The sequence below is a fragment of the Leucoraja erinacea genome, chromosome 26, assembly GCF_028641065.1.
Source record: "Leucoraja erinacea ecotype New England chromosome 26, Leri_hhj_1, whole genome shotgun sequence".
Lineage (NCBI taxonomy): Eukaryota > Metazoa > Chordata > Chondrichthyes > Rajiformes > Rajidae > Leucoraja > Leucoraja erinaceus.
Window position 1 is genome coordinate 9,252,042 of NC_073402.1, and position 26,869 is coordinate 9,278,910.

The following is a 26,869-nucleotide window of genomic DNA, read 5'->3' on the forward strand; positions in this document are numbered from 1 at the left end:
TAAGTGGTATTAATCTTAACAGCATTCCTTTCTTTGAATGAAAACAGTGCAGCTATTGAGCCTGGGTTCAGGCTGTCCCTTGGAAAGGAGTTAACAGTTATAAGCAAGATAAAAGTTTGAGCAGTTTGGTGTGCATTTTTTTTATTGGGAAGGAATATAATACAGAGCGTCTGGTTGAAATTTATACTGTTTAAGGTACAAGTTTAAAACTCCTTCTGACACCTTTGTACTTGAGCTTGCAATAAAGCTTAATTGCAACTGGCAACTGTGCTTAACTTTATAGAAAGCATTTGTTTTAAGCTCAAGGAGAGCAAGAACATGTGTCCAGCTTTGTTGTCAAACACTCCTGCTCTCAATGAATGTGCAGTAATGGCAGAAATCTGAACAGGTAATTCCTGTTGATGCCCTGGAGAAAGCAATGAAAAAAGGTGCAAGGAACTTGAAAGTTTTGATCTTTTCTTGTTGGATAGCGAGAGTATAGGCAAAGTATGATTCCATGGGTGTGGGGAGCCATCGAGTGGTAGTGTTCTGGTAGCACCTTTGGCATATAATTTACTGTGACAGGAGTCTTTTGAGCCATGTAAATTAAGCATAGGATAATGATTGGACCAGTTAATCTGAAGCAAATGGGTCCATTTTACTCTCATAGTTCACAAAATAGGAACAGTTTGTTGTCCGTTCCTCACTCCACTGTTTGCCCGGAGATGCTGCAGCAACTCCTCAGCTGCTGTGAACGAGTTTGAGTAATCGTGGACGGCATAGTGGCGCAGCGTTAAAACTGCTGTCTTACAGCGCCAGAGACCCAGGTTCGATCCTGCCTACTGGTGGTATCTGTACGGAGTCTGTACTTTCTGTGATTACGTGGGTTTCCTCCGGGTGCTCCGGTTTCCTCCCAAACTCCCAAAATGTACAGCTTTGTAGGTTAATTTGGCTTGAGTAAAATTGTGAATTGTCCCTAATGTGTAGGAGAGATTGCTGGTCGGCGCGGACTCGGTGGGCTGAAGGCCCTGTTTCCGTGCTGTATCTCTAAAGGCTAAATCAGATTAGAGTATAGTTCTGCATACAATCCACAGTTTCTGATTTACTCACTGCCGTGTTTAGGGAGAGGCCCGTGGGAAGAGAATGTTTGTATTTGCACTTTTAATTAAGATGGTCAGGGATTCCATGTTTTTGGGAGCTGTCATTCTTTGGATGCAGAAAGATTTAAGTGACAATAGTTTTAATGCTGTGTATGTATTGAATACATGGAGATATTTTGACCCAGGTGACGTTGGATTTACACATCACTTAAAAATAAAATGTATTAGTGTGATGATGCTGTACAGGATGGTGTCAGCCTGGTTGCTACCCTGCTGATATCTGCTTATAGAAACTAAACAGATCGTTCCTACCATATTATGCAGCTAGAATTCCCCTGCAAACCTTCAAACTGCACTCCATTGGCCTAACACAAATTGGGCTGTATTCCAGAGACCAGAAGTAATTTGTGCTTTGATCTGAAAATGAGGTGAAACACAGACTGGAGATGTTCTGTATGATAATCCTGTGCCTTACATCACCTTTATCCTTTCTCCTCTCCTCCCTTCCCCTCCCCTTCACTCACTCCAAATGAACCGTGCTTGTTGAGAGATCTCTCCTTCCCTCCCAGCATATTGTCATCGCACTGATCTGTTTGTATGGTGGTGTGTTTTCTGACATGCTTTTCATGATTCTCTTCTAACAGAGGAACGATATCGCCATGGCTATCACAAAGTTCGATCAGTTTGATTTTCTAATTGATATTGTCCCTCGGGATGAGCTCAAGCCACCAAAACGGCAGGTAAGGAATTAAAATAAGAATATTGTTGGTCACTAGAAATCAAATCTGCACTTGTTCTCCAACTACTCTGCTCCAAGTCTATTAGTATTAGCTGCATATCCCTTTTGTCCAGTATGACACTATGGATGTTAGCACTGGCTGGAAAATGCTGTCCCAGTACATCAGGTGATAGTGTAAAGTATTGTGGCAATGCCATGGTGTCATGCTCACACAGCGGACTGTTATAAATATCAGTGTTTTCTTCAATAATGCAGAACATTGTCCTGGCCACGGAGTGAGTGAGCAAATCCTTTAAAATATCTTAAACTTTTTGTTAAATGCAACATTCTGAGATGACTAAAAGTGTAAAACTAAAACTAGAATTATTTATGTTTGTTCATTTTCATTTATTTTGTTTTGGAAAATGGTTTGTTCTGTTTGACTGTTTTCTGAAGTTATAAACAAAAAGTTAGTAATGTGGACCATGTTTTTATTTTTTCACAAACCTTATTAATGTTATTTAACAGCTGATTAGAATTTAGCAGTTTCATAAAGTCCTTGCCAGTCACTTGCAATGTTCTTAAGATCCTAATAAGTTTAAGAGGATCTGTTCCAAACAAAGTCCACAGTGTGTTTGCTTTAGTCGTGCGGCTTTTATTTTTCTTATGCACAGTGTGCTTCAAACAAAGTAAATCTCGCTGAAAGGAACACAAGCTATAAATCCGTGGCCATGCAGTCCTTCAGTGTGCCTGACAGTCAGTGGGCTTTCACACCAGGTACTGACTGGCTCTCTGTGTTTCAGATGCTGTCTCTATTTCAGTGGGTGTAGACTAAGAAGGGCATTTAGAAGAAATATGTAAATCTAATACGTTCAACTGTTTGGTTTTAAAACCGTGCTGTCCGTTTGCTCCTTGGGACATAACATGCAAGCTAGTGCAGAGGTCATGTAAACATCTTTAACTGAAAGCTTGATGTGATAAGTACGGCTTTCAGTTAGATGTTTATGTTACCTTGTCACTAAAAGTCTCTGAATACCCTTGTTTCAGGCCGCTGGCTTCCCTAAGAAACTCCAGCATTACCGATTGTGTGAAACGAGCTGCTTTCTCGCACATGTTCTTGCCGTGGCGGTCCAGAAAGGGAGTTGCGGCTTGTTGTTTATTGCCTGACTGATTTGTGGTATTGAACTGAAACAGTCCATTGCGGAGGAGAGATTTTGATTTTAACGAGATTGTAAGAATACCAGTGTCACATAGCACTTAAAGATTCAGCCTGTGCACAGCGATGAGTTTTTAATTAAATCTTGATTGCATACTTGTTTAAGACTGCTATGCAGTACTCCACATCTTAATGTTATTTTATCACATTCTATCTAGCTTTACACTTTGCATGCTGAGCTAGCCAAACTTATTGGTGCTGCATGTGCTAATATTCAGAAAATTGAGTCATCTTTTATATTTTTATTAGTAATATTTCACATTATAAAAAGAGAAATACCAAACATGTATAGCTAATTCATTATAGCTAATTAATGCTGGAGACGGATGCCAGTTGAGTATCTTTCCTATTAGTTGGTGTTTGGTAAACTGGTTGATATTTTGTCATAGCGGAGATGTGGGTTAATTTTATGAGGTTCGCATGACATATTGTTAGGTAAAATGGGTCAAATCAATATATTGCATTTCAACTGGAAAGCATATGTGAGCGCTGGGGCCCTTATCTGAGGAGGGATGTGCTGGCATTAGAGAGGGTCCAGAGGAAATTTATGAGAATGATCCCAGGGATAATTGTGTTAACATATTTTGACAGCACCAAGTCTGTACTCGCTGGAGTTTAGAAGGATGAAGGGGGGCATCCTTGATGCTTAGCGAATAGAATAAAATGACGTACCGTTAGAAAGGAGATGAGCAGGAATTTAAGGGTGGTGAACCTGTGGAATTCACAGCTGTGGAGGCAGTCATTGAGTAGAGATTGACAAATTCTTAATTGGTAAGGATGTCAAAGGTTATGGGGAGAAGGAAGGAGAACAGTGTTGAGGGAAAGATAGATCAGCCATGGTTGAATGGCAAAGCAGACTTACTTGATGGGCCAACATGAAATTAGCAGCACTGAATGGCGTGACTTCTTTCGTGAAACTTCCAGAATTTGAATGATTTTAAGCACTATCTTTAATCTGATTCTCCCAAGATTCCACTGTTTCTGTTTCTATGATAGTTATTTCTGCAGCTATTTTGGTATTTTCACAGCACTTGGTGCCACAAATCTTAATCTCCCTTTTCTGTAGCTCTTCATAACTGCATTGAAAATCGTCAACCATTCCTTGTCATTTCTGTATACCTTGACTTTATCAACTTCTATTTCGCTTTTTGGTCATGTGTGTACTCTTTTGAGATGATCAATATGATTACTGTCTTTAGCTCGGGGAGAACTAGCTGACTGGACAGAGAATTGTCTTCATGGGAGATGATAGTGGAAGGTTATTTTATTGTACTGGAGGCCTGTGACAAGTGGTGTGCATCAGTGATTGGTGCTCGGTCCTTTGCAGTTTGTGGTTTATATTAATGATTTTGATGAGAACTTAAAAGGCATGATTAGTAAGTTTGTACATTACACTAAAGTGGGTGGTAGCACAGATAATGAAGATGGTTATTAAAAATCACAACAGGATCATGATCTTTGGCATGTGGACGAAGGAATGGTTGATGGAGTTTAATGTAGATAAGTGCTAGGTTTTCCTTGAAAGTGGCACATGGGTAGATAGGATGATCAGGAAGAGTTTTGGTGCATTGGCTTTCACCAGTCAGGATATTAGTTTAGTTTAAAGATACAGTGCGGAAACAGGCCCTTTGGCCCATCAAGGCAGCACCGACCAGCGGTCCCTGCACATTAACACTACTAGACACGCACTGGGGGCCGAAGATCTCGGAGAAAACCCACACGGGTCATGGGGAGAACGTACAAACTCCGTACAAACAAACACCCGTAGTCGGGATCGAACCCGGGTCTCTGGCATTGTAAGGCGATAGCTCTACCACTATGCCACCGTGCCTCCCATATTGAGTTGAGAAGTTGGGAGGTTATGGTACAGTTGTACAAGACATTGGTGAGGTCACATTTCGAGTATTGTGCTCAGTTCTGATCACTCTGCTGTAGAAATAATGTTGTTGAACTGGAAAGAGTATAGAGAAGATTTACAAGGATGTTGCCAGGACTTAAGGGCCTGATCTATTTGAAGATGTTGAGCAGGCTAGGTCTTTATTCCTTGGAGCGCAGGAGAATGAGGGGAGGGGGGGGGGGGGGGGGGGGGGATATCTTACAAAGGTGTGTAAGGTCACGAGGGGAATAGATAGAGTGAATGTAGAGTGTCTTTTGCTCACAGCTGGGGAATCAAGAACCAGAGGACATAAATTTAAGGTGAGAGGGGAAAGGTTTAATAGGACGCTGAGGGACAACTTTTTAATACAGATGGTGGTGGTTATAGGGAACAAGCTGCTAGAGGAGGTAGTTGGTGAAGGCAACAACATTTAAAAGCCATTTGGACAAGTACATGGATAGGAAAGGTTTAGAGGGATATGGGCCTTACGCAGGAAGCTGGGACAGGTGTAGATGGGGCATCTTGGTCAGCATGTGCAAGTTGGGCCGCAGGGCCTATTTCCATGCTGTATGACTCTACTATTTATGGAACTAAAACTTTGGAAAGCTAAAGACTGTTTCAATAACATCTAATCTTATCCATCCCTCAGGTGCTCAATTATGCATTTCCAGATGTGAGAAAATATTAGTAAATATTATTAGACTCTGCATCCATTATTCATCAACGAGGTTTCTGTAAGGACATTGCTGAAATTTCCAACAATACGTTTAGGACATTGCTGGCAGATACCACCGTTACAATGGAGTATTGTGAGAAGCCTGATTTGTCTTCAATTCTATTTTTTCTTTCTGTTCCCATTTGATCAGAAGAAATTGCTGATTTCTCAGATTATTTTTGTATTTAGTCTTGGTGAAAGATATAATGAGCTGGAAGAAATTCAGTATTGTTACAAGAATCAAAGAATCTTTTGTCCTACCTTTGTGGATAATTCACCCACAGCAAAGCTGGAAGGCTGCCTGTGCAGTGCTGCTTTCCGGTGTTACATAGCTGCTTTCTTTATATCAGCACCGTTGTTTGATCTATCAGCAACACGAGGTCCATAATTTCTTCTCTCGCTGTTTAATCTGTGGATATATAGCTGGCCAATATGTGTTTTTTCTTTGAGTGGGTTCCTGGAGAGCGAGCCCAAACATCAAAGAATGCAATCATTTTGCATCCAGCTCATGACATTAGCATGCCTTTGGTAGGTTCTCTAATGTTCTACAAAAACTTCATTCATTTCTAAAGTTCTTTGTCATTCAGATATAAAATTTCATCTCTTCTTAATAAACTCTGTGTTAGAATAACAGCATTCAGCACAAAGAATATTTTGTGAACTAACAAAAGTGGCTTCTGTTGTTCTACAACTTCATTCAGAAACCTGTTGGCTGTTTGGTGTGTTTTTAAGGTAGTTTTATTTTCCTCCTCCTGAAGTTATCATTTGTTTCATGGTGATGTTTCAGTTTACTAGTGTTGCATTTGGTAAGCAGTATTTTGCAAATAGGGCACAGCAGTTTTCCATCTTCAACAGTGAATGTAAAATCTTGCTTAATGTATTCTTTTGCCTGGGCTGCATTTCCTGCATTTCGATGACGCCATTGTTAGTACCTCATAAATGTAGGGCTACTGACAAGTTAAATCTTATGAATACATCCTGTAATTCACAGGCCCTAACCTCCTCGGAAACGTTCTCCAGGGAAATCACAAACACATTCAGCAAAATGGCCAAATGTCATCTGAAGTCGTGTTCTTGTGAAACCTCATGCTGAGTATGTTCTCGCAATTCTGCTGAGATTGGAGAGCAAAGTGCACTGTGCATTCTAGCACCCTACACTTCCTGAGGAACCTATCATGTTTGCCACTAATCTCTGAGAGCAGCACTTGATCTGTAAAAAAAGACTCACATGCAGCTTGCAAGCTGTAGTTTGGCCACTCTTGCTTTCTGCTGTGATTAACGGCATAACTTTCTAGACCTAGCTACCACAGAAATCTGGAACTATCTTTTAAGGTGGTTTTGTGGTTCTGGTCCCTGAAACTGCTGGGTTATTTATAACTGCTGGGTCATTGAATGACTTTGGTGGATGTCTAACAGTGGTTGCCTTGTTCGCTGCCTCACAATAGACAATAGGTGCAGGAGTAGGCCACTCGGCCCTTTGAGCCAGCACCGCCATTCACTGTGATCATGGCTGATCATCCACATTCAGTCCCCTGTTCCTGCCATCTCACCATACGCCCTGATCTCACCCTATCTTTAAGAGCTCCATCTAACTCTCTTGAAAGCATCCAGAGAATTGGCCTCCACTGCCTTCTGAGGCAGCGAATTCCACAGATTCACAACTCTCTGGGTGAAAAAGTTTTTCCTCATCTCCAAATATTCCGCTTTTTTGTCTTTTATAATTGACTCCAGCATCTTCCCCACCACTGATGTCAGGCTAATTTGTCTATATTTGCCTGTTTTCTCTCGCCCACCTAAATTCACCCGCTTCAGTATTCAAGGGTCCAATATTGGTCTTAACTATTCTCTGCAATGGGTTAGTTTAGAGAAGTAGCATGGAGCCATGCTCTTTGGCCCACTAGATCCACGTTGACCATCGATCACCCATTCACACTAGTTCTATGATATCCCGGTTTCGCATCCAGTCCCCACACCCAGGAGGCAATTCACAGAGGCCGACAAACCCGCAAGTCCTTGGGATGAGGGAGGAAACCGGAGCATCAGATTGATCAGTTCTGGATTTGTTCTGATCAAATGCAATTTAGTGATTCTAGGTCTACATCTTGGTTTATTGGTCTTGATGGAGGTGGTTACTGGCAGTTGATACTGTTGTAAACATCCTTGACTGGAAGCTGTGCAGCAATTGAAGGGCTTTCAGTCAGATGTTTGCAGCTGTTGGCTGCTGATTGCTTCAGTGAATCCTTGGTGCTCAGGAGTTACCTGGCCGCAGAACCTGCTTCCCGACCTTTGTCATCTACAGAAAAGCTGACTATTTCCGAGGTCCAATAGTGAAAAACTCCAACTTAGCACAGGTTCAATAAGCATTTGTCTTTTCCCTTTCTCCTCCACTACCTCACCTCATTTCCCAGTGCCGACACTAGTTCACTTTGTACACCTCTATATGTGGGGGCTTTTACAGTGTTTGGCATTTGTATCACTAGTCTAGCTGATGAGTTGATTCTACATATTTCATTTTGAAATCTGAATGGGAGAATGAGTCTGAGAACGGCCCCAACCTGAAATGTCGCTCATACCTTTTCTCCAGAGATGCTGCCTGTCCCGTTGAGTTACTCCAGCATTTTGTGTCCTCCCCCCATTCTCCCCAATTCTCTCGCCTGACCCACTGAGTCTGAAGAAAGGTCTCGACCCAAAATGTCAAATTTTCCTTCGCTCCAGAGATGCTGCCTCAGTTGCTGAGTTTCTCCAGCATTTTTATCTCCCTTCGATTTTTCCAGCATCTGCAGTTCCTTCTTAAACACTGAGTTATTCCAACACTTTGTGTTCTGCTTGCTTCCAGATACAGCTAAGATTCTCATTGCAAGGAGTGTGTGTGTGTGTGTTCAATGGTAAACGCCTGTATACCAACGTATCAGTGATCCATGTGTAGGGCTTTGCTCCATAATTCAGGTGCATTTGCTATCCATTAATTGTTACTGTAATGTTCTACTTGTTGTCAGTTTCCAGTTCTAGATAAGATTCCTTTGAGCATAGACAGAGTGTGGGGCGTTTTGTGAACAACAGAACTGAGTTTTGTTGTTCACGCCTATTAAATTGGGTGCCAGTACTTGGGCCCACAGACTCCACTACATATCATGATTCAACACCTCAGCAGTTCTCTCTAATACTTCAGTTCTAATAATTTGCCAAAAGTAGAAATGTGGCACTGAGCACCAATGTATAATAAATGGCGCCTGTGGTTCACTACCACAAGTTCAGAAGATTCGCCTACACTGCTGGTTATAGATACATAGACAATAGGTGCAGGAGTAGTCCATTCGGCCCTTCGAGCCTGCATTGCCATTCAATGTGATCGTGGCTGATCATCCACAATCAGTACCCCCTTTCCTGCCTTCTCCCCATACCCCCTGATTCCCCTAGCCCTAAGAGCTCTATCTATCTCTGTTTTGAATGCATCCAGTGAATTGGCCTCCCCTGCCTTCTGAGGCAGAAAATTCCACAAATTCGCAACACTGTGTGAATTTTTTCCTCATCTCAGTTCTAAATGGCCTACCACTTATTCTTAAACTGCGGCCCCTGGTTCTGGACTCCCCCAACATCTGGAGCATATTTCCTGCATCCAGCGAGTCCAATCCCTTAATAATTTTATATGTTTCCGTAAGATACCCTCTCATCCTTCTAAATTCCAGTGAATATAAGCCCAGTCGCTCCAATCTTTCATTATTTGATAGTCCCGCCATCCCAGGAATTAACCTCGGGAACCTACGCTGCACCCCCTCAATAGCAAGAATGTCCTTCCTCAAATTTGGTTATCTTTCTGTTTTTCTTGCCTGACCGTAAACACAGGATTTGCAAAATAAAATGTTGCTGATGTGAAATGAGTCACACGCCATATCTGCCATTTCTCTAACTCTACATTTGTGCATACTTGGTTGCACTGTCTCACTAGATCACAAAATTAAATAACTAAGAGATATTAAGCCATTGAGGGGGCAACTGCTCAGAAGTGTCCTGAATCGAAGCATTTCCCATCCATTCCTTCCACTGATGTTTCCTGACCCGTTGAGTTCCTTCAGCACATTCTTTTACTCAAGATTCCAGCATCTGCAGTTTCTCGATAATCCTATATATTGACTTCTCGTAGCACTGGAATATTTTCAATTCTTGCGATAATAACTTCCTTTTAAATTGCTGTTAAAATATGATTATTTTGTTTTATATTGTCTGATTCTTAACCTTCTATCAATAGAAACTATTTAGTTTTGCTCTATAGTCCCATGGAGATATTAAATATTAGATGTGCCATGAACTTCCTCTTTTTCCATCGAGGACGACTTATCATGGAGTCAGAGTGGAAACTCCCTCTGACACTTTCTTTAATTAATCTGTTTTGAACTTGAGTTATCAATCTGATGTCGTCTTATGCTTTATTTTGTTTCTGTTCTAACTCACCCTTATTGTTTTGATTATCCAGGTTGCTTTGGCAAGAATTGCCACACAGGTTTCCCCCTCGTGGGAATTTATTTTCATTGCATCTGATTGATCTCCACCTTAAGGGCATTTTCTGTCTACACCACTCCAGTCATCTCAATCATTGCCACTCCCTGAACCAATCTTCCTTCCCTTTTCTCAGTACTTTGTATGTGGGAACATTTGTAACAGTCTTATCCTATTCGTTATTGGCATGCCAATTTGGTTATTTTTTCCCCAGAGCTCATCAACTCTTTTGTAATACTTCTCCAGATGTTGCAGCATGTTCTTAATATTGTTGATACGTTGCTCGACAAGCTTTTATTTTGAAAACAAGATCTGTTAGATTCTAATGAGGTCCAAGACTGTGTGTATGTCCCACAATACGATGACAGCAGTGTATCTAATGGGGATGTACGGATGAATGGCTTGTGGTTTCTTGCCAAATTTTCATTTGCTGGCGTATAATATGAATCTTGATGGTCGTGCACTTGACCTATCTGAAGATGAGGTTGAAAGAAATGGTAACTGTAGAATGACAGCATCTTTCGCATGCTTTGACACTAAGGTACAAAATCAGAAGTGCAGGGTATCAACCTGTGCATCAGTTCAGTGAACAGAAGTCTGGATCAAGGCGCACTGAACTGCCGATACTGGAATTGAGCAAAACACATAGTGCTGGAGGAACTCGGGGAGGGTGGGTTCAGGCAGTATCTGTGGAGGGAATGGACAGGCGATGTTTCGATTGGTTTCACGTGTACAAAGGTATTTTGAAAAGATTTGTTTTGAATGCTATATAATCTGGTTAGATAATACTATACATAAATACATTCAAACTCAAGTACAATAAGTAGAGCAAAGGGGATTATGCAGAATATAGTTATAAAATAAATTTGAAAGTGCAGAGTGATCATATAGTACGATTGTAGATCCTCCTCTGAAAAGAGTCGCCACCAACTTGCATTCCGTTGAGACCCTTCAGACTAATTGGCTCGCTGGTGCTGCCGATCTTCCCAGTGATTACTGATATTTGTAGGGCATGTTGCTGTTCAGAGACAGACTCACTGGCCCGTGCTGGGAACTGATTCCAGGCGAGACAGTGGTGGGCATGCTGCAGCCAGACTGCTGTAACACCCATTTGCTGATGTGAGATGCAGTACAGGGTTTGCCTGTTGCCGCAGCTTGCATGTAGACACCTAACATCTGCCTGCCTGCACATTTGTTGGCTGCTTGGGGTTTGTTGAATAACGAAAGTGTTTGCAACAGAAGAAAATGTGAGGTTGTCTACTTGAAGTTATTTTTTAGCAAGCAGGCTTCAGGGAAATTCATGAATTGAAGGAAGTCAGACTTAAATTTCTGTGGCATTTTTTGTAGCTTCAGATGCTCCAAAGGATGGCGGTGGAACAGGTGTTTCTGGGAATAATCCGGAAGATGCAGGATCATTTCATTCCAAAGAGGAAGAAAGATTCTAAGGGGAGTAAGAGGAGACCGTGGCTGACAAGTGAAGTCAAGGACAATATAAAAATAAAAGAGAAGATGTATAACATAGCAAAGATGAGCGGGAAGCCAGAGGATTGGGCAACTTTTAAAGATCAACAGAAGGTAACTAAAAAGGCAATACGGGAAGAAGAGATGAAGTATGAAGGTAAGCTAGCCATGAATATAAAGGAGGATAATAAAAGTCTCTTGAGGTATGTGAACAGAAAAAAAATAGTTAAGACAAATGTGGGTCCCTCGAAGAGAAAAACAGGTGAATTTATTATGGGGAACAAGGAAACAGCAGACGAGATGAACAGGTACTTTGGTTCTGTCTTCATTATGGAAGACACAAATAATCTCCCAGCTGTACTAGGGGACAGAGGACCTAGGGTGATGGAGGAACTGAAGGAAATTCACATTAGTAAGGAAATGGTCTTGGGTAGACTGATGGGACTGAAGGTTGATAAATCCCTAGGGCCTGATGGTCTCCATCCCATGGTATTCAAGGGGGTTGCTCTAGAAATCGTGGACACATTGATGATCATTTTCCAATGTTCAAAAGATTCTGGATCAGTTCCTGTGGATTAGAGGGTAGTTAATGTTATCCCACTTTTCTAGAAAGAAGGGAGAGAGAAAGCAGGGAATTAAAGACCGATTAGCCTGACATCGGTGGTGGGGAAGATGCTGGAGTCAATCATCAAAGATGTAATAGGATAGCATTTGGATAGCAGGAACAGGATCGGTCCAAGTCAGCATGGATTTTCAGTGCCCTCCATAATGTTTGGGACAAAGACACGATGTTTATGTCCCAAACATTATGGTGTCCTGAAACAGGGGGACTATGCATAAACACAGCTGTATTTTCTACATGGTGAAACCGAAATGTATAAAAATGGCCTTTATTAAAATCCGACAATGTGCACTTTAACCACATGTGATTTTTTTTTCCTATTACAAATCTCAAATTGTATAGCGCAGAGGCAAATAAATAAATGATGGGTCTTTGTCAAACATTATGGCGGGCACTATATGTATTTAAATGTTTTGCAGCTAATGGAGCACTTTGCTCTGTAGTCAGTGTGGCAGTGTCTAAAATATGGCATCCAGTTTATATATCGCAAACTCTATGGCAGCTGTGTGGTAATAATCAACATGCTTCTGTGATGTTAGTTGTAGGATAAACATGACCAGGGCACTGATCACGTTTGAAATTGTGTCATGGGACTTTGCTCCCCTTTGAAATGTTATGGGATCCTTATCTATTTGAGAGCATTATTAGGCATTTCTGACGATCCTGCGTTATACAGGTCCTGCAGCTTACCACATGCATACCCGCCAAGGGCACAGGGTGGCACAGCTGGTAGACCTGCTGCCTCACAGCATCAGAGATCCAGGGTCAATCCTGACCTTGATGCTGCCTGTGTGGACTTGCACGTTCTCACAGGTTTCCTCCGGGTGCTCCGGTTTCCTCCCATATCCCAAAGACGTGAGGTTGTAGGTTAATCAGTTTCTGTAAATTGCCCCTAGTGTGTAGGGAGTGGATGCAAAAGTAGGATAAAGTGGAACTAGTATGAATGTGTGATCAATTGTCGGTGCCTGTTTCCATGCTGTATCTTTTTATAAAATACTGACGATCACAATTTATTTTAAAAAAAAAAAAAAAAAAAAGTTCAAATCTTTGTAGTGGGGGGGGCATGATTTCTTAGCCATGGTCAGAGGGAAGGCTACTGCTTCCAGGGGTGTTTGTGCGCTGAATGTTATAAACAATTATAGTGGCATGAATACATCAGAATTTTGGCAAAAATTATGTATCTTTTTAATCCCATCTGTGATATTGTTTTTGTGAAGTACCGGCAAAAAAATACTAGAAATTCAAACCATAACAGAAACTGGTGTAATTGCATGAAAAGTGGGATGAATCAATCTACTGAGGTTAAGAAATTTGTGTCAGTGTTCCTTTGCCTGGAAACGAGTGCCATTGAATGCCTTGAGTGCCTTTCCTTTCATTCACTGAACTGCATGCACTGTTTTTTGTTTCCGGTTGTGTAATCTCCTTTCTTCTCGCTCTCATTTGAAGCTTTAATATTGGTGCAGAGGAATCACCCTCCCGACACTGTGGTCTAGTGTGTAAACATCCTACACTCTCAGCTGTGAGCTGAGCGAGCTGGGAGAAGGATGTTTGCTCATTCTGCCACAGACTGAGCAGCAACAAGCCATCAAAGAGCACACATGGATTGTACTCTATCTGGTAGGGGGTCTGTTATCTTCCACTGACAGAAGCACCAAGCATAACGGGGTAGGGAGAAAGCCTGTCCATGTTGGAAGTATCTGTTAAAACTGATGACACAATATGCATAAATGGCTTAATTGATTACCAATAAAAGCATTCAAATGCTGCAAAAGGCTGAAAATTAAGAGACCAATAATCAAAACCAGATTCCTCCTGCACTGTGTGTTCATTCTCTGGATCTCCCTCAAAGGAGGAACTATATTAACTAGTGGTTTTGATCTTGCAAGTGGGCACCAAAATAACCTTGAACATCTAAAGGATTTAAAGGACATCTGCATGCGTTAAAATCACATTTCAGGATTAACACAGGCACCTGCTGGTGTGGGTGGAGTTGGCAGGAAGAGAGTGTGCACTATCATATCACTGTGTGCTGGCAATATCACAAGAAGGAAAACGCACAAACGGCCTGGAAGCAGGTGAGTGAAGAGTAAACAGTATCCAGCGAGCACACAGTTATTCTGCCTCTGAGCCACCATTTTCCCTATTCGGTACTGCCTGGGAGAGAATCCAATGCTTAATGCCAGCCAGTTACCACGTGATGAAGCCAAGATCTGTTTGTTGGAGAATGAGGAATGGCTGGTTTGATCTGCTGATGCTCTTGGAAATGCACAAAACTGCAGATGCTGGCATCCAGAATAAAACACAAAGGGCTGGAGTAACTCAGTGGGCTAGGCAGCATCTATGAAGGACAAGGATAGTTGACATTTTACATTGAGGCCCTTCACATCCTGATGTCTGAAGAAGGGTCCCAAAATATCACCTGACCATGTTTTCCAGAGATGCCACCTGACCCGTTGAGTTACTCTAGCGCTTGGTGCTTGTGCACCATATTGGGGGCATAATCCATGATGTGGGTATCGCTGCCATATCCCACTACCACCTTCAGGTATGTGAGATTGTCTAGCTGAAAAGGACAGTTAGTAATATGCTTAATTTTATATTTAATTGTAGAATAAAATGCCTTTCATTTCAATGGCAATGTCTTGAACGATGGTAGCAAATATTCTTGCATCAATCAAGTGTACTTTTTTGTTTTTTTGTCTCACAGGAGGAAGTCCGCCAGGCAGTTCCAAGCTCTGAGCAAGTGCAGTACTATTTCACGTTGGCCCAGCAGCCCACCACAGTGCAGGTACAGGGGCAACAACAAGCTCAGGCTTCTGGTGGCTCAGCCATTCAGCCAAGTCAGATCATCATTGGACAGGCACAGCAGGGCCAGGTAGGAAGCACGGAGGCTTCAAGGAGCAGCATAAGACTTTTTGGTATCCAAAATCTTCCCACTTATAATCGAATTCCTCAGCTCACCAAGAACCCATAGCGTCTTTATTCATGAATATTAAATGTAAGTTCTTGTCTCAAGGGAGATTCAGTGACCTTTGATTCTCTGGCTTGATCTAAGACCTTGGATTCATTCTATTTACTAAACTTTGGAGCCCAGCAAAGAGCAAGTTTAATTGTCTGTGTTTTTCACTGAGCAGCAGGAACTCTCTTTGCCATTTGAATATACTGTAAAATTGAGGTTAAAACCATAGCAAGTATATGAATGCACAACATTTTTCTTTGGCTCAATATGTCTTCCAAAATATGGTTCATAATTTAATTTTGGTAGCTCTTCATTTTTTCAATTCATAATACTGCCACATGCAAAGAACTCTAAATGTTAATTTTTTGCAACGCCCCTTATAGTAAGCCCAGTAATTTACAGGTCACGGCAGCATGTTACATCAGCATATGCCACTTGATCCTTGCTCTAATACAGGGGTCGGCAACTTACGGCCCCAGGGCCGAATGCATCTTGTAACCCGAAATCACCCGGCCCGCAGGCGTGTTTTTTTTTTTTCTGTAACCATCCGGCCCGCAGACGTACGTCTTCTCCGGTACCTCCTGGGCACAAGTCCGCGGCACCAGGACGCAAGGACGCAAGGAGGCCTGTGCTGGCGGCCGCAGTGGCGGAGCCGCCGAGCGCTATCCCGCATTGCTGGCAGCTGATTTACATTCCTGGCTGGGTGGCTGGGTCCAGTGTCACTCTTGCAGACACTTTGCTGATGGCGACATTCTACCAGGACTCGGGTCCGGTCCCTAAGGCGGGAAGATGGAGAAGCTTTCCGCTGGGTAGCAGGGCCAATGACCATCTATTGAAGAGGCTGGCCGAGCAATGCTACTCTCATGGGGACGGGGGCGGGGGGGGGAGGAGAGGAGAGGAGAGTTCCTTTTCACAGCATGTGGGGAGTCTGGCCCGGGTCAGCGCTGCCTGGGCTGCACAAATTAGCAAACTTGGCTGGGTCGCCAGTGGTAAAGTTGCGGGGAAGGCAGGAGCGTTGAGAAGGTGGGGATCGGGGATCATACAACACATTCATTCACTCAGTAGCTCGGGCGGTTGCGAGCGGGACCATACAGCGGAACCGGCCTCCACCTCAGCGCCTTCTGTCGGCCCGCCAGCTAGCCATGGTGTCCTTTGGCACAGGCGCAACTGGTGGAGGTGGTGGTTGGAGGGTAGCAACTGGGCCGAAGGCTGGATGCTCCGTTCTGGGCATGCTCCCTCCCTCTCTCCCCCCCTCTCTCTCTCCCCCTTTCTCTACCCCCCCTCCATTATGTGATCTCCCTGAGCCAGGAAGTCCCCGTTCCGCAGACCTGAACCGTACAGCGCATTGTGGGACGGGCGAAGATGGAGGCTCCCCGTCCTCATTGCCTCCTTGAAGGAGTTTTACATCTGCCTTTCTACTGACTAAAACAAACCCCTGATCCTGTCCCACCAACCTTTTTTCAAAATTTAGCAACTTAAAATGGGGGTGCATCTTCGTCGCCAGGAAATACGGTAACAAATTTCAAATTTAATTGGTTAAGTGACAATAAACGCGAAGTTGATCATGAGGATTGTTTCAATACCAGTGTCTCAAACTAATTCCTATGTTCAGCAGGCATCACATTTCTTAAATATATAAATATGTCAAAGGTTATTAACTATGGCGACAGATGCGGCCCTCCAACCGCTCACAGACATGGGACCCGGCCTCTATGCTCAACAAGGTTTCCGACCCCTGCTCTAATAGAACAGAACACTATGCCGTGTGTTACTGATTAGATATGCTGGTAGCGTGCATTGGAATTGCAGCATTGTGTAATTGGAAATGTTGCATCTACAGGTGCAGGGAGCCACTGTCCAACAACTGCAGCAAGTGCAGGTCGCACAGTCGCAGACGGCAGCAACAGCAATCACGGTAATTTGTGACAGTGGGGACGCAGCACGTGTACTCGGTGTTTGTGCAAGGACTTGTCTTTTTGTTCACATCACAAAAATTGTGAATTCACACGTGAATTCTCTGCTTATCTCGCATCTTGAATTCCTTTCCTAAACTCTATCTCTCTTCAAGACGCTCCTTAGAACGTGCACTCTTAACGTTTGATTACCTGCCCTAATGTCTTGTGCAATAAAATTTATTCTGAAATTGATCCTGTGAATGGAAATGCATATGCATGCAAAATGCTGCTGCCATATTGTTCAATGTAGTGTATGATATTGGACTGAGATTTAGGCTGATGGGGCGATAGCTCTAAAAGCAAAAATGTGTATTTCTGGTTGTCTATGTTAGATTGACAACCCACCAATTAATGACCACCTTGGCAATGCGGTGAAGCAATGTGCCTCGAAGTGTAAAAAAAGAGCAGCAGAATTTCCAACGCCTTTTAGCAGACTGTTCCTTAAGATTACGTGCCAAGCTGCACATATTGGAGAAAGTACAGATGCTTTCAGGACCCTTGTTAGTCCTGGTTTTACAATGGAGTCATATCTCAGAACTCTCAGCTAATACCAGAACCACGCAGGCATGTCCATACAATCTAATCAACAGTAATCAGCACTTTGGGGAAAGCATTACCAAATTTAAATCTTCTAATTTGAAGAAACAGTAACATTATTTTCAATTACATTTTGGTAATCTTGCAAAAGTGAAGAATTTTACAGCCAGTGGATGACAGAGCCAGCAAATAAATGCAAATCCTACTGTATGTTTGACTTGGAACCAAGTTGCTTATTGACATAAAACCAGAGCATGCTGAAATGCACAGCAGGTCAGGCAGCACCCGCAGAGAGACAAATGGTGTTAATATCTTGCCTTGATGATGTTTCATTAAAACCTTGTTTCAGTTCAGTGGCCTTTTTTGATGAGCATCTCTCCAGAGATGCTGCCTGATTTAAATATTTTCAGCATTTTCTGTTTTAAGAACAAAAATATGCAAATAGGATTTGGCCATCGCTTTGCTTTGATACCCTATTCCTTTACTAATCCCGCATCCATCAATTTATTTAAAAATCAAATTTTCACCATCTCTAGTACTTTGTTTTTGAGTATATCTGGTCAAATTAGATTGCCTGACTGGGCTTCCAACCTGTGCATGTAAAACTCCTTTATTGCCTTCAAGTAGAATTGCGCAAAAAGGCCTGATCTCTGCTCGTCGTGTCGGTAGACTTGGATATCACTACTGTCAGAACTATAACAAACCCATTCAAATCAATATGCCTGCAGTGTAGAAACAAAGAACTACAGAAGCCGGTTTACAAAAAAGGACCCACAGTGCTGGGGTCACTCAGCGAGTCAGGCAGCATCTCTGGAGAAGGTGAAGCAGAGTGAAGAAGGGTCCTGGTCTGAAACATCACCTGTCCATGTTCTCCAGAGATGCTGAGTTCCTCCAACACTTTGTGTCCATGCCAGCAGTGTTGGTGTTTTCAAGGATTTATCCCGATGATGATATGCTCTCATTTTACCTCTGGCCCCCTTGTCAATTGCATTGTCAGATTAATTACTAAATGCAGTTTTGCTCTATTCACTGATTGTCAAAAGCCCTCGGCACTTCAGGACAATCCAGTCTGCTCAAATGGAACCTGTGCATGCTGATGGGTGCAGGGTCTAACCAGTCCTGGCCAATGTTTTATCTCAGCTGATGTATGAAAACAAAGCCCTGAATTCCAGTGGCTACCTGCCAGATCCCCACAGATTTGAAAATAATTCTGTTTATAGATTTTGTTTGTATTTTTTGTGTGGAAAATGGTTTGCAGCATTATCAAACAATTGTACAACAAGAAAAAAGGACCCCACAGTTTCTTGCCCATGTACATAGAAACATAAAAAATAGGTGCAGGAGTAGGCCATTCGGCCCTTCGAGCCTGCACCGCCATTCAATATGATCATGGCTGATCATCCAACTCAGTATCCCGTACCTGCCTTCTCCCCATACCCCCTGATCCCTTTAGCCACAAGTGCCACATCTAACTCCCTCTTAAATATAGCCAATGAACTGGCCTCAACTGCCTTCTGTGGCAGAGAATTCCAGAGATTCACCACTCTCAGCATGAAAAATGTTTTTCTCATCTCGGTCCTAAAAGACTTTCCCCTTATCCTTAAACTGTGCTTGTTTTGGACTTCCCCCTTATCCTTAAACTGTCCTTGTTCTGGACTTCCCCAACATCGGGAATAATCTTCCTGCATCTAACCTGTCCAACCCCTTAAGAATTTTGTAATTTTTTATAAGATCCCTCCTCAATCTTCTAAATTCTAACGAGTACATGCAGAGTACATTGCCCAGCATTTGCGATTGTATCCTTCAGTGCCTTGTCTAGTTAAAAGTATGTCTCAATGTCTCTTAAATGTAGTAATTGCATCTCATTCAACCACCTTTTAAATATGTAGGAATTGATTGTTTACAAGATACAGCATGGATACAGGCCCTTCGACTCACCGAGTCCACTCCGACCATCGATCAACCGTTCACACTAGTTCTATGTTATCCCACATTCTCATAGACTCCCTACACATTAGCGGCAATTTACAGAGGGCCAATTAACCTACAAACCCCACACATTTTGGGGACGTGGGAGGAAACTCCATACGGACAGCACCTGAGGTCAGGGTTGAACACAGGTTTCCGGAAGCTGTGATGCAGTAGCTCTCCCAGCTGTGCCTTGGTGCTGCCTTTAACGTTAGTAAGTGTGGTTAGTTGTACCAAGCTCTCACACAAAAAAGTGACAATAACCACAATGCACTCAAGTGATTTTTGGTTGAGAGATGAAGATTGCTCACTACTCCATGGAAGCTTGCATTCTCCTGAGATTAGCTGGGCCCTTGGTTAGGTATCTCATCCTCTCTAACAGCACAGTACTTCCTTGGGTATTTCATTGGAATATCAGCCTTGACTTTCGTGCCAATGCTTCTGTAACTTGGCTTAAACGTGCATTCTATCACCTTCAGGGTCTGAACCACTGCTGACACTGAACCAGAGTGATACATGATGCATGTGTTTGCATGGAGTGTCTGGGATGGAGAACAGGCCAGGTTCACAGTGGGAATGTCCAGAGCATATTTCATGGAGATTTTGTATCACTGTCATAGCACATGTTGTGGGAACACAGAAACTTTAAAACTGCTTCCTAAGTTGTGCATGGTTTTGAGCAGAAAAGTAATTGCTGCTTTGCTTTGTTGCAGAGTGCCCCAGTGACGATGCAGGTTGGCGATGGACAGCAGGTGCAGCTTGTTCCTGCACAGAACCAAACGCAGGCAGCTCAGACCAACTCGGTGCAAACCATGCAGGTCATGCAGCAGATCATCACCAACACCGGCGAGATCCAGCAGATACCAGTATGCACAGCTCCTTGGAACCACTTGTAACGTTGTCAAATAAAATGATTTGTGGAAACTCTTTGTTTCCCCAAATGTGCACAGCAGGACGAAGGTTTTGCGATAGGCTGTGGATGACAGGAGAATGTGGATGAGATTCTGCTCTCCACTGTCACTTGGTGGTGCCCCAAAGCCTGAAAGCACCTTTTAGTCATTTTCCAGAGTGGTGAAGGAGATGCAACAGTAGACAGAATAGTTTATTCTTCTGGGTTCTAACCTCACTCTCAACGCCACCCCCACTTTCCTGCCATTCTGAGGTTTTTGACTGAGCTCCCTTGCGGGAATGCATGAAAAAAATAAATGGAAATTCTTTACAATCTCTAGAAGAAATAAGCAATACATATATTTTGGATGTGTAAATTCTGACAGAAAATAAAGATTAAAAAGCTTTATTACAATGTAAAATGAGGAAGTTATATTTTAATACTTACTAAGAGTAGACATTTGAATAATCTTTACAATGATAGAAACACTTTTCAAAGAGTGTAAACATGGTGGTGATGTAGCCAACCTGTGGAGTGCTCCCTCGAACAACGTCAGTCACCAGGTTATTTGAGGGAAGTTTTGGATGGGACATAAGGATAGTTCCCTGGTATTCTTTGGAATAATCTCATGGGTTATTTTAAATCCTCATGAAGGAGATGACCAGACCAGCTAAATCTTGAGCCTCTGTCAGTGTGGCACTCCCTGTTTAAGAAGGAACTGCGGATGCTGGAAAAATCTAAGGTAGACAAAAATGCTGGAGAAACTCAGCGGGTGAGGCAGCATCTATGGAACGAAGGAATAGGTGACCTTTCGGGTCGAGACCCTTCTTCAGACTTTCCAAGTGTTCCAGCTAGACTTTTTTCTTCAGTCTCAAATGCAATTTGAACCTATAACCTTTTGATTGCAGAAGTAATTCTTCTACTAACAAAGCAACAGTTGGAACGAAATAGACACAAAATGCTACAGTCACTCAGCGGGTCAGGCAGTATCTGTGGAGAAAAAAAAAAGGTAACGTTTCAGGTTGAGACACTTCTTCAGAAAGGTCTCACCCTGAAACGTCACCTATTCCTTTTCTCCAGAGGTGCTGCCTAACCTGCTGACTTACTCCAGCATTTTGTGTCTTATCCTCGGTGTAAACCAGCAACTGCAGTTCATTCCCACACAGGTGGAACAAAATGTTATATTGAACAAATGGTAAAGCAAGCAATGTGATCTTTCTGAAGAATAAACAACAGAAATGATCTGAGCATCTTATTAACACAGGACCAGTGTGAGAAAATATCTTGAGTTGAAAGTATAGATGCAGAATTGGTTGACTAATAACATGGGAAGTAAAACCAGTTAACTGCTCTGTAGACTCCCGAGCAGAGGCTAGCCTATAGCCCAGAATATAAATTGGGAAATGGGGGCTTCAAAGACTGGTACTGCAATAATCAAAATTTTAATCCTTGTATAGATTGGACAACCTAAATTTGCAATTGGGGTGTTGAAGAGAAGTTGATGGCGTATTCTGAACAGTTTCAAAAGATATACTGTGAAACTAAGCAGAGGACTGGATAAATTAAACCTGGACATGTGTAATGATACAGGATGGATTAATGAACTCTCAGTGAAGGATCCTGAGGAAGTATGATTATTTCATGATAAGATGCAGTGAGAAACAGTTTGACAGTGAGAAACTTGACTCTGAAATGTCAAGTCACCTCCATTCTCCCCTGCCCCTTTCCCACTCCTTCCAGTCCACCCCATTTCTCCCTTTGTCCACTTTTCCTTCTTGCTTTTCCCGTAGCAAGTATTTTTTTCCTTTCATCCTCTTGCAGCGTCTCGACGTGAAACGCCAGCAATCCCTTTGCCACAACAGATTCTGCTTGACCCATTGAGTTCCTCCAGCTGTTTATTGCTCCATAGTTTTTTGAGTCTGAAATTAATGTCTTAAGTTCAAATCTTTTCACTCTGGTGTGAAGATTGAGTTGGCTAAGGTGAATTGGAAAATATAAAGACAAAATGTGCGCTGTGATTTAAGGGGATATTTTGCAATTCGCTGAGGAGTCATATTCTTTTAATCTTCTCAACCAAAGTTAAAGATGGAAAGAAAGATGTATAATATGATTAGATTGGGGAGAAAACATTAAAACCAATAAAGGATGAGTAAATAGATAATGAAGAAGAAAATCAATCAACAGTAAGAAACATAAAACAGACAAAAGGAGTTTGTGCAAATATATAAAAATGAAGGTAGCCAAAGGAAACATTCATTCCTTAGATGTCACAGGAATTAATAATGGAAAATAAGGAAATGAGACTTTGCATAATTTATTGTCACCTGTCTTCAAGTATATGAAAAAAGGTGGGAGAAAAGATGGAACAAACTCAAATCAATAGATATTGATTGTGGAAAATTGAACTATGGTCTTGAAAGAAGTGCCTGCAGAGATTGTTCTTACGTTAGTTGTGATTTTCCAATGTTTCCCAGAATCTGGCATGGTTGATGCAGCTTGGAAAAACTGCAGATGTAACGTTCCTTTCCAAAAGAACAATGACAAAAAGCAAGATAAACAACAGCGCCATTAACCTTGTACACCATTGATAATCCATTATAAGAAGCAGGTTATCTACAAAATGATAGTGTTATAAAGAAGAGAGAATATAACTTAATTTTAAGGAAATAATGTTTGACAAACATTGGGATACTTTGAGGATGAAGGGTGGATGAAGAGGGACCTGTTAATAAAATCTGACAATGAGCACTTTACCCACATGCGATTTTTAAAATTCTATTACAAATCTCAAATTGTGGAGTAATGATAAATAAATGATGGGTCTTTGTTCCAAACATTATGGATATTATAAATAAAATAAAGGGAAGGTTACATACTTAGTTTCATATACTAACCTTATTCATTCAAATCCTTCAGGGCAGCCATTCCCCTTTAATTCTGGTCATATCAATTGAGGGTGAATGATATATGTTACAATTAGTAGTGACATCCAAGCAAAATCAAAATGCGACAAAAATCTGGAGAGCTGGGGAAATTAGATTATTCACTTTGATACCAAAAAATGGAAAAGCATGATATTAATCAAATGGAACATGACTGTCAGGGTGCTCTCATTCGTGAAACACCTGTTGGCCGCAGCTACAGGAAGTAGGAAGGCAAATGGAATTTGACCTTTATGGCAAGGGTGTGGGAGTAGAGAACTCTTATGACTCTGCAGTGCATTGGCCTGGTCACACCTGGCCTCCGGTGTACAGTTTTGGTCCTCATTAAAGAGAGACACACCTGTATTGGAGCAGAGAAGATTGCTGGATGTAGGTTTATATCTGGGGAATGATTGAGCAGGTTCAACGTGCACTCATTGAAATTTAGAAGAATCTAAATGTTGTGATTGTATTGAATTGAAGGTTAAAGTTCTGTGGAGCATTGATGGAGTCGCAGATGAGAGGTGTTTCTTGTGCAGTCGTCTTTTAGCAAATGCCTCTTGGAAATCCTGGTAGTGTGAAAGTTGTCCTGAGGCAATGCCTCTCCTTATAACCGATTCTCTTGTCCATCGCTCTGAATCTCAGTAAGATTTATAAGATTTGTTCCTCCAGCCCATTGTGTATTTTCAGGATCGCACTGTAATTATCAGTTAATCTAACGAATGCATGTGGATGGCGTTCAATGTAAACTATCTTTTGGATATCAATATTGACAGCATTACTCTAGGTTGGTCGTGTGAGCTTTCAACTGCCTCACCATTCAGGATCAATGCTGATTTTAAACCTTTCCCTCTTTCTAATACAAACCCCACATTTTTTGAATCCCTTACCTTCACCCTCTGTCCTGAATATATTCTGTAACTAAATCTGTACACTTCTTGTAAAGGGAATTTTGCTCTGCTATTGGTTAAGCAAACTTCTCAGTCATAAATGTTTTCATCTGTTATTTACAAACTATTTAACCCTTAATTCATGACACTAGCCTGAAGAGATGTCACCACCCCACGTCTACTCTGGTCCTATATGAATGTTGTGTGTGTTTGATGAGACCACCTCATTCTCGATTTGAGAGTAAAACCTCAATCCCTCTGAGGGCGATAACCCCTATCCCAACAAACAATTTTGTGAATCTTCGTTATGCTCCATCAATTAAAATATATCCTTCTGTAGGTGGGCTAACCAAACCTGTGCATTGCATTCCAGGTGCAGGCTTCTGGGGCGCTGTAATTGCAGTAAGATGTATTTTAATCTTTGTACATGATATCTCATGCAGTAAACACAAACACTCTATTTGCCTTCCATATTGCTTGCTACCCCAGCATTTTGGCATTATAATTTCCAGTGATTCGTCCACTAGTACACCCAGGTATTTCTGAAAATCAACACCTTTCAATCACATTAAAACTGTGTAATATGTTGGTGTAACTGCACTTGGAGCAGTGTGTGCGGTTCTGAATACCGAGCTACAGAAGGAATGTCATTACATTTGAAAAGGTGCAGAAAAGATTCACAGGAATGTTGCCGTGACTGGAGGGCTTGAGTTATAAAGAGCGATGAGATAGGCCTGTTTTTCTTGTATAACTACGGTTACCACTCAGTCACCAAGTAGGAATGTAAAGGTATATGAAATCACGGGCATAGATAAGATGAATGCATAAGAGGCCTGACCTGCTGAGTTACTCCAGCACCTTGTGGCGTAAGATGAATGCTCAATCTCTTTTTCTCAGGGTAAGGGAGTCAAAAAACTAGATGGCTAGGATTGAGGTGCGAGGGGAATAATTTAAGGGACTGATGAGGAACTTTTTCCCAAACGCCACTGGGTCTGTGACAAGTTCCAAAGGAACTAGCGGGGGTGGGTACAGTTGCAATGTTTAAAAGGCATTAGACATATACATGGATGGGAAAGGTTTGGAGTGACATGGGCCAAAGGCAAAAAAAGGGACTAAATGAGATAGGCAACATTTTAAAACTAGTTTCCCTTTTCTTTCATCGCCTTTTCAACCATTTTGACCTTTAATCCCTGTGTAATCGAGGCAAAGAATGTATTTGCCTTCTCACTAGTGTAGGGTTTTTTTGAATACCGAGCTCCTTGAGCATTCTCACATTTTCTAGATTCTATCATTTTTAAAGTAGAATCTGCTTCTATTTTATTCACCAAACGCAATGGTTGGGATTCCAAAATTGATCTTGGCAGATTAAAGCAGCTATGATTCCCAATGTTGACCATTCTCCAAGCTGCTTATGGACAATGTTCATACATCAATGGCCGTCGTATGGGATTAAACCAAGATCTATCTGCCCTGCGGTTGCTGTCAAGGGACCACAAACGTTACTGCCCATGGAATAGGATGCATCATAAATGTACCATTTAGACAGGAGGTCTTGCGTCTTGAGATATTTTCATAAACTAAATCACTGCAAGCAAGTCACTATCTTTAGTAATGAAAGTTATGAGGAAAATGTACACCTTTATGAGATTGTAGATTAATTGGTGACAGGCTAGTAAAGAATTATAGTTGCCGTTAATGTTTGACTACTGCTTTATTAGACTCTATAATGATCCTGGAATGTAACAAAATAATATTCTGCACGTTGCTTTGGTGAAGTTGCTGCTCGCAACTTAAACCAAAGGTCAAAAGGTGTGGCTGGAGATTTTAGCATTTGATATAAAGAAACAACTTGAATTGTTCATAATCTTTACTTTTGTAAGTTTACTTCTGCTGTTATCCTCAGGTGCAGTTGAATGCTGGACAGCTGCAGTATATTCGCTTGGCTCAGCCTGTATCTGGAGCGCAAGTGGTACAAGGACAGATCCAGACCCTTGCCCCAGGCAATCCACAACAGGTGAGCATGTCTTAGAGCCCATCCTAGGCTGCAAGACCGAACATTGGATGTTCTGTTACAGTTATGTGTTCAGTTGTTGGAGCTGATTGTAAACACCATCCTACATTGTTGCAGAGACTGTCCTGGACTCTAGCATGAATGGATAGCAAATTGGCTCCATGCAAGGAAGCAGAGGGTGATGGTGGGAAGGTTGCTTCTCAGACTGAAAGCCTGTGACTAGTGGTGTGCCTCAGGGTTCGGTGCTGGGCCCGGTTACTGTTTGTCATCTACATCAATGATTTAGATGAGAACATACAGGGCAAGTTTGCTGATGATACAAAAGTTAATGGCTTTGCAGATAGTGAAGGTGGTTGTGAAATATTGCAACAGGATCTGGATCGATTGGCCAGGTGGGCAGAGGAATGGTTGATGGAATTTATACAGTAAAGTGTGAGGTGTTGAATTTTGGGACATTGAACAAGGGCAGGACCTACACAGTAAACGGTAGGCCTGTGGGTAGTGTTGTAGAGCAGATGGATCTAGGAGTACAGGTGCATGGATCTAGGAGTACAGGAG

General features: G+C 42.1%; 1 protein-coding gene across 6 annotated transcripts in view; it reads left to right on the forward strand.

Moving 5' to 3' along the window:
• Nucleotides 1-26,869, forward strand: part of nfyc (nuclear transcription factor Y, gamma) — an 80,809-nt gene that overhangs the window by 36,880 nt on the left and 17,060 nt on the right. For 2 of the 6 annotated variants that reach the window (XM_055656117.1, XM_055656118.1), the window contains exons 5-10: nucleotides 1,724-1,819; nucleotides 11,446-11,673; nucleotides 14,889-15,056; nucleotides 16,981-17,055; nucleotides 20,314-20,466; nucleotides 26,204-26,314. In XM_055656117.1, the coding sequence (XP_055512092.1) occupies nucleotides 1,724-1,819; nucleotides 11,446-11,673; nucleotides 14,889-15,056; nucleotides 16,981-17,055; nucleotides 20,314-20,466; nucleotides 26,204-26,314 (831 nt within the window). The remainder of the gene's footprint in view (nucleotides 1-1,723; nucleotides 1,820-11,445; nucleotides 11,674-14,888; nucleotides 15,057-16,980; nucleotides 17,056-20,313; nucleotides 20,467-26,203; nucleotides 26,315-26,869) is intronic. The other 4 variants (XM_055656121.1, XM_055656122.1, XM_055656119.1 and 1 more) reach the window with 3 other exon arrangements.